The sequence below is a fragment of the Simochromis diagramma genome, unplaced genomic scaffold, assembly GCF_900408965.1.
Source record: "Simochromis diagramma unplaced genomic scaffold, fSimDia1.1 OVJJ01000371.1, whole genome shotgun sequence".
NCBI lineage: Eukaryota > Metazoa > Chordata > Actinopteri > Cichliformes > Cichlidae > Simochromis > Simochromis diagramma.
This window is the reverse complement of record NW_024386920.1, coordinates 1414913-1433489: the sequence shown is the minus strand read 5'-3', so window position 1 is coordinate 1433489 and position 18577 is coordinate 1414913. Positions and strand designations below refer to the sequence as shown.

The window sequence follows — 18577 nt, the reverse complement described above, 5'->3', positions numbered from 1 at the left end:
AGTCATTAGCACTCATCAGGCAATGTCTATGGGCAACTGACTGCACTCAGACCAAAGGGGGCTGAATAATTACGCACACCCCACTTTGCAGTTATTTATTTGTAAAAAATGTTTGGAATCATGTATGATTTTTGTTCCACTTCTCACGTGTGCACCACTTTGTGGTCTTTCACGTGGAATTCCAATAAAACTGATTCGTGTTTGTGGCTGTAATGTGACAAAATGTGGGAAAGTTCAAGGGGGCCAAATACTTTTGCAAGCCACTGTATTTGGGATTTTTGGGGACGGGGGGGATATCACTCTGATGATGTAGAGGTTTTAAAAACTCACAAAACCCCAACACTCAAACATGATAAAATTCTTCCCCTAATCTACTAATAATGCAAGCACATTTTGTTACTCGTAATCTGAAAAAACCAAGACAGTATGAGCACATTTTGGACATGTGTCTCTCTCTGGAAACAGCATTTCAAACCAGTGTTGGTCAGAGAGACCCACAAACATATAGTGACAGTCATTGACTACAAAAGATTTTCATCCATCTGTTAAAGACGGCCCTTAGGTTTAAACTTACGTTAGTTTTTCAATTTAATTTTGAGTCTGATATATATGTATTAAAAACGTCTCTGTAAATCTATTTCAAGAAAAGAACAATGAAATTATCTTCAAGATAAATGTGGTGCTGTGCTCTACTTTATACTGTCCCTTCATGCTACCGAGAGACAGAACAGGTGCTGTCAGCCTGCAGCAAACTTAAGCAGTCTTTCAAATTTAAAGATTGACCTAAACAAGCAGTTCTTCTGTGTACAGACAGCTCTTACTGGGAGTGTTTTTTTATTCAGTTGCTCTGTTGCTGTGGTGATGGGTAGAAGCAGGCTAGATGGTTAGAAACTAAAACTTTTATTGACATTGACACGTTTTGGGTTTTTTTAATTAAAGAATTTTGTTGTAATTTTAATGTGAAAATATTGGCTGGGTCTTACAGACAGAAAGTTTGAAGAGCAGATGGGTGTTGCTGACTAGATTGATGACTAAATCTTAAGTTGATTTGACTAAAATACAAAGTGTAAAAGTCTGTCGTGTTTTTACCGGTGAAAGTTGCTTCATGCGGTTTACAAAGTGTCTTATTTTCCTTCACATAAAATGTGAAATGTGTCCATCTGTCTGCTCTCATCTTCCTCCTAACCATTGACATTTTGCAACAGGAAGTGTCTCTTCCTTCCAACCCGTTTGTGGTGTGCAGATCAAATTGTGTGCGTCAAACATTACTGGACAGGGATAACTTGTCCCCCCTCTCTACGTAAATTCATTAGTTCTGGTTGGAGCTCATCTCTCTGTTTTTATCTCTTTTTTATTTGTCGAAGAAAGTGCCGAGACATTTCATTATAGTTTTTTTTTTTAATTTATTGTTGTGTTTTCATCAGCAAAATCATGAATAATTTTTTTAGTGAATGATATTAACACTGATGAGGAACCACCATTGTGCTGTAACTCAGTCTAGCTTATTTAGCCGGCAGCATGCTCCTTCTGCGGACCCATTTAAGGAAGTAACATGATGATGAAGAGAAACAATGTATGATTTTGTTGTTGCAGAGTCATTCACACACTAGGAAAAGCAGCCATAAACCACACATAAACTACAGTACTTGTAAAATCTATCTTTCAAGTTTACATTTTGGTGATTCTAAAAGCATCAAATTCAGTATCCACTCTCTAATAATTATGGGCATTAACTCTGTGACTATGACTCTAATGTAGCATCAATGCAAGGGTAAAAAATGTAGATCATAAACGGGGTTGTTATACTTTCTGGAATAGGTCTGTGGGCCACTTTTTAATTTCAGGAATTCATCTAAGGAAAGCTTAGGAATGTAATTATAGACACATTTCCCTTCCATGCAGAGCTTAAATCATGAGTTTTACAAATATAGATGGGCTTTTGAATAAAACCAATTTACAAGATATTAAACATGTTATTCAAGTCCTGAGAAAGTAACAAATATAGGTGCGATGGCACAAAGGTTTAAAACCAAACTCTACCCATATTCCTTCCAATTGTATATGGCTTATCCATTTACTTTAAACAAAATCCAAATTACAAAGTGCTTCACATGAGCAACTAAAAAACAAACAAACAAACACTAAACCAAACACACAAACACAAAGCCATCAGAGAGCAGTATATTGCAGTAAAAATGAAAGAGATTTAGGACATAAGAATTGGGAAGACCAACTGACTGGCGACTGATTTTCTTGGTCGGATTGGTTTCACTGGCCAAGATAAAAATATATTTTCCTCCACTGGATTCCCAGGCCAGTAGATCAGACTGGACCCTTACATAACTGTACTGGCCACAAAAAAATTACTTGTTTCAAATATTTTAGTTTATTACTTGTGGCTCGATGCTTGACGATCAAAATCAGGTTTTGATAACAAAGTCAGCATTTTGCCTCACAAGAGCTGGAATATTTGCTTGCAGTTTTGAAAAATAATCCCTCGTCCAGGTAATCTGAGGTTTAGAAAACAGAATCTCTATTATCTTATTGGCATTTTGAGAATCATCATGATTTCTCATCAAGGTCTTGAATTTCTCCATCAGACGGTTCATGTCCTGCTGATAAATCCCTGCCGCACGCACGGCTCTGGATCCATCAGGTTCTCCTGCACTTTCTAGACGAGCCTGATGGATCAGCATCTGTGTGTGGAAGGCAGCTCCATTCACCCACTGCTTCAGAAACTGAGTGTCCATATGTTCATCTATCAGCATGGAGTTCTTAGAAAAGAAATTGGAGTACACAGCATCATAGGGTTAATTACGAACATTTCTATACATGAATACTTCTGTAAAATCACCTATTCAGGGATGATTTGTTACAAATGAAAGCTGGCAGCTTTGTACCTTTAGCCGCGTGAGCTGGGCACTAAGAGCAATCTCAATTTGACGGGTGTCAGAGAGTTGAAGTTGTGGGTTTCTCAGGTTGATCTGCATACGCTTCAAATACTCGTGCATCAGATCTCGCACCTGCACAGTTAAGGAGAGGAATGTTAAGGCAAATTTTGTATGTTGATCAGCAGGACTTTTTTTACAAGGAAAAAAGTGAATTAGTAAGCTACATTACGCATCCAAATGAACACCACTTTTAAGTGCTAACTTCTTAAGTTCTTACCTCCTTGGCCTTCTCCTGTGCGAACACCCTCTCTAACATTTCAGCTGTGCCCATGGTTTCTTTATTTAGGCTTTTGGCGACCACGTCTAAGGCCAAGGAAATGATGAGAGCTCCCAGTCCGACAGCATGAGGCACCTTGTTGAGCCCATCTAGAACATTCCCCACCTCGCTTAAAATAGATGCGACCTGATTGAGTTCTCCACTGTACAAGACGTGGTCTCTGTAATTGTTCAGCTCTTCAGCTGAGTTGAGCCCAGAGAATCTCTGCAGGGAACTGAGAGGATATTTGTTTCCCATTAGTTTAGCACTCTACAAGGAACTTAGCTCATGCTGTTATTATATTTTAATTAACTATTGATTAACTTTTACTGCCCATTTTATTTCAGTTTTTGAAAGGTTCAGTTTGCTCCTATGATCACTAACTTTGCAAATGTTTAATGCTAAACACAAAGCTCTTGGTATTAACAACAAAAGAGTGTTAAAAGAATGCTCTACATGAAAACTCAACTGATTAACAAAATGAGTGAATTTACATTGAAATCATGTATGTCTCTGCTTTGTATTTTGTTTGATGTAGAGATCTTATAGATATATCATCATGTAGCATGGAACGTCATCATATATAATGGAACTTTATCGTCTAGAATGTAACCTCATAAACTAGTATGGAATGGCACAACGTAGCATGTCAGGTAGGATGGGATGTCATTGTGTCTAATAGGATGTCATAATGCAGATGGGAATGTCATCGTTAGCATGAAATGTCAGTTTAGAATGGAACGTCATCATGTCATTATTTAAAACTGAATGAAGAATGGGATGTCATCATGCAGAACGGAATGTCCTATTTAAGAATGGAATACCGTCTTGAATGGAGTGTTATCCTGTTGATGGAACTTCATCTTGCTGAACAGAATGTCATCATTAAAACTGGAACGTAATCATGTCGAATGGAACGCTAAAGGACACTCGTTGTCTTTTGGTTGTGGAATTGCTCACCTGTCAATTTTAAGTTCATCCAGCTGTAAAACATTGCTAAGCATATCAGCAATACCTTCAAAGGCCATCTCCTCCTGCTCTGGAGATAGTGTTTGACCCATTTCCTGTTTAGTTGCTGCCATGAGAGTAACAAAGAAAAAAAGCTTTAATTTTTTTTTTACATTATCTGAGACAGAATCTTTAACAATTTTTGAAATTATAAACATGTTTTTTAAACTTATTTAAATGGACTTTGCCCCTTGTTTTTTCAATGGTTTAACAAGAAGATTTCTGTTTTTCTTTCTTTTGGCACAGCAACCTGCAGGTTTAGCACTGACTCATCGTGCCAGAGACTGAACACGAATCCTTTCACTTTTCCCACATCTACATATATATATATCTCTAGATGGTTGTGGCCACATCTTTTTCACATATTGATTTACACAGACGATAAATCCTAACTTCAATGCTCATCTGACTTTAGTCAGGCTCCATTGAATATCACCTAATCTGAATTTCCTTGTGCTGATTATGATTGTGTAGGATTTGAGAAGCAATTTCCCCAAGTATAAAATCTTTTAACATATTCTACAAAAAATGTCATCATCTGAACATTTTGGGGAATTCTTTGACTGTCTCTTTGACTCTTTCTGATTTTGAGAAACAGCTCATGCAAAAGCCTAAATAAAAGTGCTTAAAGATTTTTTGCTAGTGATCTGCTCTTTGGGACACAGCAAGTACAAATCACATCCTTCTTGCACCCTTCCTAAAAATATATCAGACATAAATATTCTTGTTTTTGTTTTTTTGGATGGGTGGTGCTCTTAAAAGATATTTTTGCAGAATATCCCAGGCTAAGAAGCAACAGGATTACAAACTGAAGCTGTTAGGTATCAACTCACCTAAAGATTAGAAGTTAGCAGCAGCAGCAGTGTTGGAGGTTATTTCCTTCAATTTTTGAGGTTCAGCTTTAAATGGTTGAACGGAAAAGGTAAAAGGTCACAAAGCACCAATGAAGACCTATGTCAACATACTGAATAGATGAGAGACAGGACGAAATAACCACTGACAAAATAATATTCTTACATGGTGTTGTCACAAGAAAATGTTAGAAATCCAACTTTCTTGCCTTTCTTTTGATATATATTTGTAAGATAATAATTAGTTTGTTTAATTTTGGAGACTAATGTCTCTCATTTTAGTAAACTTCATATAATTTTTCTTCTTGTGTCCATTTTTATTCATATGTCAGTTCCTCCCCTCTCATGTAGTATTTGTTTTCAGACCAGATGAATGGAGTAGTCTGACTCCCTTAAATTTTTTTTGTCCTGGTTTTTGGCAGTTATTTCATTTATATAATATCATCACAAAGAATTGTGATAATGTGCAAAGCAACAGGACTTTGCCTGTCTAAGGTCACTGTTCTTTTGGAAATATTTGAGGATCAAAGTCTTTGTTGACAGCTCAGTGGGACAGAGGCACAAACGAGGTGTTTCTATTTAGTACCACTTACTTTTACAGCCTAATCCCAACTTTTTTGAGTGTCACGAAGCATAACAACTTTTTCTTTGGAACTGGGCTTGAACACATTTACCAACATCAGCCTCTCTGTGATGGATCTCTGAGAGGTGAGACTGCACGATCCTGAGGTAGATACCAGATCCTCCATCAGGTCTCGACACTCCATAACTCACGAATCGAGTGTAAAGTAAAATTTGCGTGTGAATTAGAAAAAAATTGCTCTGACTATAATCATTAAGGAGAAGAACATGACTGCACTGGGAACTCCAGTGCAAACAGCCTTCGTAACAGTTCATTTGAGATTGGGCACACCTTGGACAGGTAAAGTGTAAGAACTACAATTCCACAACAATAATCCACCTTTATTCTTTTAGCTGAAGAATCAGTCTTAAGAGCAAGAACAATGCATACTCACACAGAAGCCATTTTAAAAAGAGGACAAAGGGGCTCAAATCCTGCAAATAAAAGCTTAAGCTAAAATAACAAACAAAACAAAACACAGGTCATAAAATAACTTAACCGTCACTATCTACAGAACAGTGACTGGTGCTGCTTTGTGTTGCAAGAAGTTGATGAGACTTGTGGGCATTTCCAGCTGGTCGATGCAGTTGATCTTGTTGATCTTTCTGAGGTGTCTCCGCACAGCAAGTCGGCACTGTGAGGTCAAAGCTTTTGGATTTCCTGGAGACAAAACAGAACAAAGTTATACCCACAATATATCATGAATGATAATAATATTATTTATATTTAATGAAGTTTACAGTAACTATTATTATTAAACAAGACATCCAACATATATTTAACAATCTCCCAACTGGTCGTGGCAGATGGCTGCCACTCCCTGAGCCTGGGTCTGGCAGAAGACTCTTCCTGTTAAATGGGAGTTTTCCTTCCCACTGTCACCAAGTGCTTACTCAACGGTGGTTGTTTGATTGTAGGGTCTCTAACTTACAATGTAAAACACATTGAGGTGACTGCTGTTGTGATTTGACACTATATAAATAAAACTGAGTGGAACATATAACTGCTGCTGTATACATATTGTAAGTACATTATTTAAGAATTTTAGCTTTTACTATGGGAAAAAAAAAAATCACACCTACAAAGTGTGTTAATGTTAAATACAAATGCTAGTCAAACATATAGTATGTAAAGCAACAGTGAGGAGAGATGCCTGGAGGATAAATGTTAGAAGTCATATTATAAATGTATTTATTTCATAGATAAAACTTTAGCACTCCTTCAGTTACATCGTCATCAGTAGTGTTAAAGATCTGAAGTGAAAAAGCGCTGAAGAATCTGTCCGACACCTCTTTCTCGCAGCAGCAGCTCCACAGCCTCGTTCTGCTTCGTCGACTTCTCGATGATCAGCGTGGGGAGGTAGACGTTTGCACCGAAGTCGATCAGAAGCTGGATGTACTCCACGCCACAGCCGTGCCTAAGGCACATCTCCAGCACAGTTTTGGGCTGCTTGTCAGAGCTCAGCAGCTTGGCATCAGTGCAGTTGTAGTCTGGGTCTGCCCCGTAGAGGAGCAGCAGTTTGAAGCACTCCATGTGTCCATAAACAGCAGCCAAATAAAGCGGCCCACTGGAGACTCTGGCACTCGAGGTCCACAGTAAGACTTTGGCGCGGGAGTTCACCTCGGCGCCGTGTTTTAGTAGCTGCTTTAGAATCTCTGCGTCGCCTTCCCTTGCAGCAGTGAGGACCGGCGAGCAGTTGTTGGACGAGCTTCCGTTGGGGTTGGCGCCAGCTTTGAGGAGAGTTAAGACACAGTCAAGGTATTTCCCTCGAACGGCTGCGAACAGAGGCGTCTGGGCCTTGACGTCCACGCAGTCTATGATGGCACCGTGAGCTAGAAGGACCTGCAGACAGCTGAGGTGGCCTTTAGACACTGCAGCATGCAGGGGTGTGCCTGCAATGCCCCAGCCACCTCTGCAGTTGATGACTTTCTTGTAGATTTCTTGGCAGAGCATCTCATCAAGGAGTCTGTCATTGTTTTGTAACACAGCCTGCCTCAGCTGGGAAATTTCACAACTCCTTTTCTCTTCTTCAGCGGTCCTTAGCTTGAGCATAGAACCTGCTGCAAATGCAAAGACAGAGAATAAATAAAACACACCGAATATACAAACGTATGGTCCTCATACAAACACCGCAGTGCATTTCTGTTTGTCAACGTCATCTGTTCTCAAAACAGATTTGGTGTCCTTAGGGCACCAAATCAGCAACCAGTGTTTTGTATTAAAGAGAACAACAACAACAACAACAACAACAACAACAAAACATAGAATCCAAAGTTCAGGTGAAATATAAATAAGGCTTCAGATCTGACTCGGATAAAAGTGGCAAGATAAAGTTATTATTCTATTTCCGGAAAAAAAAATAGTATATATAGGCGTTAAAGTTTAAGCTGGTCATTAAGACTTTTTCCACCAAACTTCATTCAAAATCTTTACAATTTTATATTCGCAAAACTAATCGTCCGAACGATGCATCCAATTAATCAATCTATGCTTGTTTATGATAAATAAAACCTTCTGGAAACCTTCGGCATAAAAAGGCATAAAGGCTTTTATAATTAAACCAACCGTTTATTAGAAGTACTGCGATTTTCCCCCGTGAGGCTGTAATGTAGGAAGAAATGGGACAGATTTAGTTTAACTTTCTTACACTGTGTACATGCCGACTCATGCCTCCAATATTAAGGAAGTTATCCATCGCATCTCTACACGACATACAACATACACACACGTATAGTGTTTCTTATCAGGACTAATTCGCGGACGATAAATAGCTTCGCTAATATTCACCCTAAAACCACATTGAAAAAACCCAACTAGATATTAAATTCCAAATATCCCGTTAGTACGCAAACATCTCCATCCTTTAACAGTGCTTATTTCAAAGAAACGAAGCTAAACCCTTATGTTTTCTTCGTTTAACATTACCTAAGATATGTCACCATCAACAGCCTCCTTCTTTGCTTCCTGTTTTCTGCTCTTCCTCGGTGGTGTGTTTGTGTGACGTACCGCTGCTGCCCCCTAGTGACTTTTATTTGCAATGGCAAACTGAAGCTTAAAATAAATATAGATAGCATAATAGATATTTAACAGATGCAATAGCAAAATATATAAATAGTCTATTAAATTGTAAAAAACAAAAAAACAAAAACAAAACAACAACAGTATTATTAACTGACTTGAATCAAATCTGATTTTTTGCAAATCTGATTTTTAATGCAGATAATTATTTTGGGGAACCCTTATGAGCTGCAGTCCACAGTTTCAGGAACTTTAATTTGATTTTGAGTTGTAGTTTTATTAGTGCTGTAACTGTTTCAGTTCACAGTTACCTATAGGTCAGTCTGATGTAACTGGTAAAGCATAGGCACTTTTTTAATGGACCATTTTCAATCATAAGATGAAATTTTATTCACTTCATTGCTGAGTTAATATAAGGAAAATTTGTTAAAAATACATAAAGTCATGGTGAAAACTGACATTGTGAATTGAAATGGAATAAAATCCCATATTTGCCATGCTTCCTGGCTCTTGGACCCATGGTTTTCAGTTTGCTGTTAGTTCATTATTCCTTTTGGGTTTTGATGAGTGACTAATGTACATGTCAATAATGTTGTTTTGTAAGGCCTTACGCTTATGAGTAAGCTCATCTGATTCCTGGTATTGTTATTTGTGCCTGTAGTTTTTCTGTTAGTTATAAATGACTTTAGGTTTGTCAGTTCCCTTAACAGTTCCCTTTCTGTTCCTTCACTCTCGTCTTTGTGTCGGTCTTTTTATTTTTCTCCTTCCCTGTTTAGTTGTGTTAAGTTAATCTTATTCTCCATTGGGTTGTGTCTCTCTTCCTGTTATGTTTTGGTAAGTGTTGTTCTCTGTGGCTTGCATTACTTCCCCATCTCCTTTGGTTAATTGTCTGCAACTGTGTTTCCACCTCCCTCATTAACCTCATCAAATGATTCAGTGTTTTTCTCTCTCAAAAAAAAGTTTTTTGCTAGTTTCACTCTTCATGAAAGGTTACATCACCCAGGGGTCACCACAGCAGATGGATCCACATTTGATTTGGCACAACATTCCTTTCCCTTTTTTTAGGCTGGGCATGCATTCTACTGGTTTTGAACCAGGAGTATTTTCCATATAAGATGACACCACACAGCCCCAGTCTTGCTTGGATGCAACATTATTAATATCTAGCGCTAATGAATTTAGATCACATATTCTTAACATAACTAAACATAACATAATAAAACAAAATATAACAACCCATTGGAAGTTAATACAAATAGAAGTGGGAAACACTCGTACATTTACCACAATAAAATAAGACTAAAAACTAAAAAGAACACGAACATGTCAGGCTGACCAACATGCTGTAGAACATTAGCAAAATTTTAATCTTAAAGTTTTGTATGGGTAAAGTTTTTCTTAAATTGACTTAAGAGTTATTTTTTTTCTGCTTTGTGGTAAAAAACCATTTGAATCCATAAATACGGAACTATTATATACTTCACAGAAACCAGTGACTTTGGTCCCTTTACAGAATTTTAAGTTCTTGGGAAAGAAAGAAAGAAAAAAAGGAAAAGAAAAATACAGAAACTTCCAAGTTAATGCAACGTTATCGCCACCCTCTACATCAGGGTTGGGAGAACTCCAGGCTTGAAGGGCTGGTGTCCTGCAGGTTTTAGATCTCCTCCTGGGTAAACACACCTGAATCAAACAATTAGTTCATTACCAGGCCTCTGGAGAACTTCAAGACATGTCGAGGAGGTCATTTAACCATTTAAATAAGCTGTGTTTAATCAAGGACACATCTAAAACCTGCAGGACACTGGCCCTCGAGGCCTGGAGTTCCCCACCCCTGCTCTACATGATTTGTTCACTCTCCAGGCAACCCAGATGGCATCCTGCCTTTCAAATCTAGTCTTTGCGTGTGCGTCACAGAGCCTTTGTTGGGTAAGTGGTGAGGTCTTGCTGAGACAACAGTGTGTGGACACACTGCAGGAGAGTGACCTTTCTAGCTCTAACAGAAAAAAAATCTTGTGGCCACACTGTGCTGTGAAGCTAAAACAACTACTGCAGTGACTCTTTGGGCTGTGAGGCTCGTTTCTGTCAGGACCCTTAGTTGCATCCAGCCTGAGGGAGTCTGCTTCTTTCCTTTGAGTGCCAGGAGGTTTTACAACATGGTAATGAGCAGCTCAGGCCTCCTCTGTCCACTCTGCTTCTATGGCTGTTGCTGAGAGACAAAGTAAAAGTCACCCAGGCGCTCACGGAGAACAGAGAAGAGGCCTTTAAAACAACAGTACCACCATAACTCATAGTGTCTCTGCAGGAGGAGGAAAGGAGGGCCCAGTGGAGATGTGTGTGTGTGCAGAAGGCACAGAAGTGGATGGAAAGGAAGATAAGACACTAAATTTAAGATGAGGAGAATCTTCAAATCTAGTGTAATACAAGGAGAGAATTAATTTCTACAATGCTCTGTTTCCATGTGTGATTTGCTCGGCAAGATGAGAGCCACGCTTGTGCCGCAGAAACACTCTCTATCCTGGATTATTTGCATGGTTTTGATCACAACTGCTGGAGGTGAGAATCTTAAGTTTGTACCAGGTTACTAAATGGAAAAGAAAAGCTGTGTTCTGGAAAAACTGCAGTATCAGCTTCAACATTTCAAAATAATTTCAAAATTCAGAAAACGTCTGGTTACATTTGAAGACAAGATCACAGAATACGACAGTATTGTTGTAGCACTCTTCATCCACTTTACATGTGTTGTCAGTATACAGCAAGGATTGTGCATTATGGTTTTTATTGTATATGTTGCTGTTTGTTTACTGTTAAAGAGAACGTGACTCCTATTTTCACCTTGTGTGTGCGGCAGAAACGTAGTCCTGGAAATGCGTACTTACTTAGCGAGGACTTTGCCAGCTTGGTGGCTGTTTGTGGACAAATTTTGTCAGCACATTAACAAACTGCAAGAAAGTCCAGAAAGCTTTAATAAAGCTTAATAACGTTGGTGTTTATTAAAGTGAGTTAAACCGAGTTAAAGACAAAGTGCAATATACTTAAATGTAATAGAAAATAACTTAAACATATATTTTTGAAGAAGACAGATGACATTGTGTTTAGTTTTGTACCAGCCAATCAAAAAGTGTTCTTTAAACTAACCTTTTTTTTTCAAAATATGAAATATTTTCGTAGATGCTTTAAAGCTATGGTTTTTGGTTTTTCAAAATAAAACTTCCTTCTTCATCAAATGATAGTGCTCCATTATTTAGGAGTTTATGAGCATGTGTTAAAATGCCAGACTTTCAAAATTAAATCCTGCTATCACAATGTAACTATTACCTGCCACCTCCTGTAAGTCTAAAAAAAATCATTATTATTAAACACCAACTTAGCAGCTAAAGTCAGAAATTAACAACAGTTTCACTGATGTATTTCAAGAAATTCTTGTTGATAATGATACATTTTTAATCACTGAAGGGTTGAACAATATTATATTATATTTACCAGCTTTTACCAACTATTTAACTTTTTTCACAAAATCTCGACATTGTAGCAGTTTGAATATTTGATTCCTGGTTTAATCCCAAGAGGATCTACTTAATATGTGAGGCTTCCTTCTGTGCGACTGCACTCAAAAAAGAAAAAAATGCCCAAAATGTAATGTTCACTTTAAATATGAAATTACATGCATTTCTTCCCCATATAATTTGTTACATAAGAAATGCAAGTATTTCAAATATTACATTTAATGGAAGCTGATCAAATGAAATTTGTTTGAAAGGTATCCATTGAATTTATACCAACCATATATTTGGTAATTTCATCAATAAATAAACTGTTGATTTTATATATTTCAGCTGCATTTGATTTAAAATTAATGCTTCATGGTAATAAGGCCTATAAAATAATAATTTTTGAGTGCAAAGAAGATCCTGTACCTGAGTGCAATTATGAGGTAAAAATTACTTTTTATTTGATTTTGTAAGTCAATTGCAACAGTTCAGAGGGAAATCTTAAATCTTTATGGTTTGCATGCTAATTTGAGTTCAGATTAAGAATTATGATGTGCATCAGCCCAGTAAAAAGGATAGAAGAGACTAAAAAGAGTAAAGGAGTAAAAAGAGACTAATGGGGTGATCGTGGCTCAAGAGTTGGCAGTTCGTCTTGTAATCGGAACTTCTAACTTTTAAAGAGGAATGTTTGTCCCACTAAATTGACTGTATTTCATACAGAACATTACACATGGAGCATGTAGCACTTCTCTCCTAAAACCAGTGCTGTAGCTCAAATTTCCTGATAAAAGCAGCAGGTGCTTTGAAGTCTCACAAACACAATGTCAAGGTTAAACCTAAAAGCTGAAATGTGATTCTGTCAAATGTGTCTTTGTTCAGCTGGATTTAAAGCTAATCACTGATGTGATTCACATGAGTTATGTAAGAAAGCACTCCTTGCATGTGGTTCACTAAGTTTTGCTGTTGCTTTCCAGAGAACATTCCCTGCCCGCAAGGCAGTCAGGTTCACCTGACCAGCCTACGATGCTATTGGCTGTCAGAGATGGCAGTGTCATGGTTTGAAGCACGGGCTTCATGCAGAACGACCCTGGGAGGGGACTTAGCAGCTGCTGACAGCCTAGAACTTCAAAGTTTCTTTCTTCATGCCTTTCCAGTGTGAGTCTGACGAACAATATACACAATCATTCATATCATATTCTCCTGAGAACTTTCTGTTTTTTTGTGATTTGTGTGTCTACTGCAGAGGACAAATGATGACCCTGGTTCTCAGGAGGATATGCTTCTTCAGCCTGTTTTTAATCTTTAACACAGAACGTGTAACATTTTGTATTTTAGGAAAACCACTGTGTGGGTATGGCTGCAGGACTCTGACCAGGAAGGGGTTGTTCAGCCACAAAGTCCAATATGGCGGGACAAAGATGATGATAGTCCAGGGGAGTGCACTCAGATGGCACTGGGAACACTGGGAAAGTGGAGGAAGGCCCAGTGTGCAGGACAATACCATTTCATCTGTGAAATGGAAGTAAATGGTGAGATTTTTGTTTCATTAAAGGACACCAGAAACACCCATGAATGTGAAAGCAGGAAGAAGAACTGAATGCAGGCAGTATGGTAGGTTTTCAGGTAGCAGGCAAGCTGGCAAACAAACAAAAGCAGAGGGCAAGCAAAGCTCAAGCTCTGGAAACAGAAAAACACAGCTCGACTGAACATGCTGATAATTTGGCAAAGCCAAATATATACACCGACCAAGCATGCATTATGACCACTGACAGGTGAAGTGAATAACACTGATTATTCTCGTCATCATGACATTGTTAGTGGGTGGGATATATTAGGGACTAATGTGTTCATCGCTTACCTGGGGAACTCCTGGCACCAGGACGCAATATGGGTTGAAGGCAAGCTGACAAAGGCAGTGTGAAGCTTTGGGTAATGTTCTGTTGGAAATCCTTGTGGATCCATGTGGATGTTATTTTGACACGGAACACCTACCTAAGCATTATTGCCAGCCATGCACACCATTTCATGGAAATAGTATTTCTTGACTGGTCTAAGGAGCTTGGAAAGAAAAGCAGGAATGGTTTGAGTACGACAGCAAGATTGAGGTGTTGACTCGGCCTCCAAGTTCTCCAAATCTCAGTGTAATTGTGCATCTGTGGGATACCATGGAGGCCCCCAGCTCTCAACTTACAGGACTTGAAGGATCTGTTGTTAGTTAGTGTCCATGCCTCAATGGGTCAGGTCAAATATATAAAAAATGTCATTTGAAATAGACTGAGGTGATTTTGTTTTATTCATCTTCCTGTAGCGCCTTTACCATCGATAGACAGTTACCTCATTGGATTGGCTCTCATGACCGGCATATATGCGGAAACCCACGTGCAGCTTCTTCCCAGTGTTCCAGACATCGGACGGCACACAGTAGAGGTAAAGTATTGTGCTTAATCACTGACTCCTGACTCAAGGAATCATAGGATATTATAAGATGAACGGCTGCTATGTGATTCCAAACTAGGGAAAGGAGAGGATGAAACACTCACAACTTTTGTATATAAGTAGGCTCCCATGTCTCCCACAGATGCAGCTTTTCCCAGGCTTGTGGTTCAGTCATGCAGGTCAGTTGCTATCAGTGGAACTGGTGGTCCAGCCCAGTCCTGTGTCCTCTCTGGCTCGTGTCCAGATACTTCGGCCCTACTGCAACCCTAACTACCACTTGGTACCTCCAGGTACTGAAACAGCAGTGACTAAAGCCTAATTTTTTATAGCACCTACTTGGCTCAGATCCACTCAACTCAGTTTGGGATATTTTTCAATACAATTTAGTACCACTTCAATGTTGGTGGGATAGTTATAGGAAGGCCCAGTGTGCAGTGTGTCATTTGTATGCAACACAAACACAACACAAACTGGAGGACACTGAGGTGATGTATACCTGCTGGTCACTCTATGGCCTTTTGTAAGACTTAGTATAAAAGAAGAGAGTCAGAAAAGGATGCAGGCTCTTGGGTTATTCAGTGACATCACTCTCAGTGATGGCACGCAGTCTATCGACATCACATTTTCTGCTTGACTCAGCTTGATGGGAACCCAGGCTGACTAGGTACAACTACTAACCAAGTTACCACCTGATAGAAAACGCTAAAAACCGAGTCAAGTTGAGTCGAGCTGAGTAGGTGCTAATGGGAAGGAGGTGTAGGATGTATTTGTCTGATACTGTAGGTAATAATCTGCTTTTTTATTTGTCAGGCTGCAGCTCTCTCCTTAATCCATTCAGCTGCTGCTCAGCAGTACCGCTGTGTAACACTACAGGAGGCTGCAGCACAGGGCAGCACTGGTGCCATCTACTGGAGGCATGCGTGCTCACCACCAGTCCATGCAGCACCTACGACTCTGCCATCAGAAATCGGGGCTTTGCCTTACCCCCAAGATATTCCGACTTACCACCGTTCTATCACGTGGTGGCAGACCTGCCTCTGAAAATAAACCCTACCTTCGAGCTAAACACCATAAGGGTTTGTTGATTATCTTGGAACCTTTTTGGAAAATGCACCTTTTAAAACTTATGCCACAATAATTCTTTACACATTATCATGTTCGTTTTTTCAATAGCTGTCCCTCTTAGAGCGAGCCATCGTGGTTTACCCTGATGATATTGTGGCTATACAGCACACTCTTGACCCTGGAACATTCCTACATTGCCTAAACAGTGAAGCCTCTCGAAACTCTCCCTGGAGCCAAAGTTACCTGTCCTTCAGGGGGATGGAGTGGGGAGGCTGGTTGGAAGGAGTTACTTTACTGCCCCAAGGAAGCAAGTGGGTGGATGGAGTTGTGTGTAATCTAAGGATGCTTTATGTGGACACGCTTCACAGAGCTACGGAGCATGAAGACATCTTTGACTATACTCCGACAGAGACAGCCACTGTCAGTGGTATTAGGCCACTTACTACAGGCCCTAATCCCAGTCTTAGGTCTAAATTCCAACTTGAGGTCATTCACCCACTCCCAGATGATAAGAACCAGATTCATGTCCAAATCAATGTCCCAACTGTCATTATTCTCAAGGCCCTGTTTGGAGAAAAAGCCAGCAGCTCATGGTCAGCCCCGGTGCTCCAGACTGGAGTTCTGTTTCTTCCATCCTGTCCTGAAAATATGTTTCAGTCTTCACTTGGCTGTAGGAAGCAATCCCAGGATGCCTGGTTTTCATCTGCGACTCTGGTCTTATCATCACCTGGAATTCAAATTCTGAACATCAGTGTGATGGATGTGCAAAGTTTTCAGAGTTTGAGCGTGAAGGTTTGTGGCTACGAGCCTGTGACGGGGCTTAGTGTTGAGCCACATGGATGCCTGAGGATGCTTGTAGATACATCGCAGGTGAGACCACCAAAAAGGAAACAGTGACAAAGATGCTAAGTTTTGTTTTAACAATATATTTTAACGAAATAGCTTGTGTGAGTCTCAAAATAGCAGTTTATGTTAATTGTTATGCCAGTTTGAATGCAACCAAAATAAATTAATAACAACTAGATGAATTGTTATCCAAGTTCTGGAGGACACACATGGTCCCCAGATGATAATTCATAATCATCCATCCAGCCATCATTTTAACCGTCTATCCAAATAAGGGTTGCATGTGTGTGTGATGGCCAACACAGGAAAAAGCTAATATACTACATAACTCCAGCCACTGGCAATTTTAGATTTTTTTTTTTTTTCTTACTACAGAGAAATCAAATTGCCAACTTAAAAACTTTTCCAGAGGTTTGTTTGTTTTTTTTGTCAGATTTTTTTTGGTTTTGTTTGTTTTTTTAGCAAAAAATGTTAAATTTGCAAGTATAACTTCAAGAATTCATAGCAGGAATACCTAAAGAACCTTTACACGTAACATAAAGTTGATAAGTATAGTACGTTTCTTATCTACATTAATTTACAATTCCAGTGGATCATTGGTGTAATATTTCATCAAGTCCAAGATATGCATAGGACCAAAGATTCATATTTGAATCCATACTTCATCAGCTGCTGAAAGCTCTCTGCACTGGTCACATTGCTTTGTTCATCACCACAGTGTTTCAGGCTGACACATCACTGACTGACTTGATTCCCTTGCTTAATCTTAACCTGGGGTTTCTTGGTGTGTCTGTGAGTGTGCTTCTGTACCTGGAGTACAGTGTGTCAGTGCATCTTCTTTATACCTTGCATATCAGTTGTATTTCAGTAGCTGTATGGAAAGCTCCATCAAATATTTGTGCTTGACTGGACCACTTGTGGTTGAGCCGTCTTAAGTGCTTAAATTGGAGGCCATTGACTATTTTGTATTACATTTAGTTAGTGTTTCAGTAAGAGTTGCAATCACAGTTAAACATGGATATGAAAGTAATGTTAGTTACCTTAGTTTAATGTAATGACATTTTTTTTATGTTTTATTTTGTAGTCATTTACAGCCACAGTGGAGAGCGGCTCTTCAGTAAAATTCTCATGGGTGATTGACGACCTGAAAGAGTTTGCCTATGAAGGGGGATCTTACAGCGTAATGTTCAAGAAACCTGCTGAGTATAAGCTGCTGGTAAAAAAAAAAAAAGTGCACTATGCTCAGATATTAGTTGTTTTATATTATTTGGCAAATATAACAAATAGAAATTTCATGATTACAGTTAATAGAAAAAAGGATTGAAAAAGCAGTTTTAGTAATCAGTGAACTATCTGTAGGTGACAGCATCCAACCCCGTGAGCTCGCAGAGCCAGCAAATCCTCCTGACTGCAGATGAAATCACGCTGCTAGCTGACCCAGAGTTCCTGTCAGTCAGTGAGGTTGTGGCTGTGGATGTTACTCACCTCTACACTGTGAGGGTCAGAGTTGATATCTCCCTTCCAGTTACCTTTAGGTAAGGACTTCTGCAGCCATCTCTCCCAAGACTTTTATTGAATTTTTTATTGACAAGAAAGTCTCACACTGAAAATGCACTCATAAAGCTCTTTTTGTATGCTTTTCACGCAACTTGTCACTTAGATGGGATTTTGGGGATGGCAGTAGCAGTGTCCTCCGCACGCAGCCTGCTCCATGTCAGGCCATGAAAGCACATGTGGCAAGAAGAGAGAAGCAAATGTATATCCAGGACTCGGTAAACTACAGCTATCGGATCCCAGGTAAACACACACAGAAGACTTAAATTATTGACACTGCTGATTATTGTAATATTTTTCACTATTTTAACTTTACATCCCATGTCTTTAATGTTTTGGTTCACTGCCACTTTTAATCAGACCTTCCTATTTCTTTACAAAACAGCTGATTTTAGCAACTAACTCCACTAAACCCACTGTATTCTACCTACCAAGCATCAACACTGTTAGAAAGTCTGGAGGACATATTGGAGCATTTGGGA

At 39.1% G+C, this 18577-nt stretch overlaps 2 protein-coding genes across 5 annotated transcripts in view; one reads left to right on the top strand and one right to left on the bottom strand.

Annotated features, from left to right (window-relative positions):
• Positions 1-1400: 1400 nt before the first annotated feature.
• On the bottom strand, positions 1401-8698 carry LOC120736564 (ankyrin repeat and SOCS box protein 12-like). 3 transcript variants are annotated; one of them, XM_040036790.1, is made up of 8 exons: positions 8614-8653; positions 8254-8289; positions 6978-7748; positions 5049-6348; positions 4168-4282; positions 3169-3442; positions 2901-3023; positions 1401-2774 (listed from the first exon to the last, which is right to left on the bottom strand). In XM_040036790.1, the coding sequence occupies exons 3-4, from the start codon at positions 7738-7740 to the stop codon at positions 6197-6199; spliced, it is 915 nt and encodes a 304-aa protein (XP_039892724.1). In that variant the 5' UTR covers positions 7741-7748; positions 8254-8289; positions 8614-8653; the 3' UTR covers positions 1401-2774; positions 2901-3023; positions 3169-3442; positions 4168-4282; positions 5049-6196. The 3 variants fall into 3 exon arrangements, with proteins under 3 accessions (XP_039892724.1, XP_039892722.1, XP_039892723.1); XM_040036788.1 differs by lacking the exon at positions 8254-8289 and having other exon boundaries at positions 8614-8698; XM_040036789.1 differs by lacking the exon at positions 8614-8653 and having other exon boundaries at positions 8254-8602.
• Positions 5666-18577, top strand: part of pkd1b (polycystic kidney disease 1b) — a 37723-nt gene continuing 24811 nt past the window's right edge. The window contains exons 1-10 of one of the 2 annotated variants that reach the window (XM_040036787.1): positions 5666-5774; positions 13169-13349; positions 13530-13723; positions 14503-14621; positions 14773-14920; positions 15441-15706; positions 15804-16565; positions 17626-17757; positions 17901-18076; positions 18202-18338. In XM_040036787.1, the coding sequence (XP_039892721.1) occupies positions 13237-13349; positions 13530-13723; positions 14503-14621; positions 14773-14920; positions 15441-15706; positions 15804-16565; positions 17626-17757; positions 17901-18076; positions 18202-18338 (2047 nt within the window). In that variant the 5' untranslated portion in view covers positions 5666-5774; positions 13169-13236. Of the gene's footprint in view, positions 5775-10474; positions 11260-13168; positions 13350-13529; positions 13724-14502; positions 14622-14772; positions 14921-15440; positions 15707-15803; positions 16566-17625; positions 17758-17900; positions 18077-18201; positions 18339-18577 lie in introns of those variants that run through there. The other variant, XM_040036786.1, reaches the window with a different exon arrangement.

Bases quoted from the DNA above. Each gene is read 5' to 3' on its own strand.
- LOC120736564 (XM_040036788.1), bottom strand. From the start codon at position 7,740: ATGCTCAAGCTAAGGACCGCTGAAGAAGAGAAAAGGAGTTGTGAAATT. The intron at 6,349-6,977 runs GTGTCGGACAGA...TTTTGTCTCCAG, and splicing joins GCTGCTGCTGCGAGAAAGAG to GAAATCCAAAAGCTTTGACC.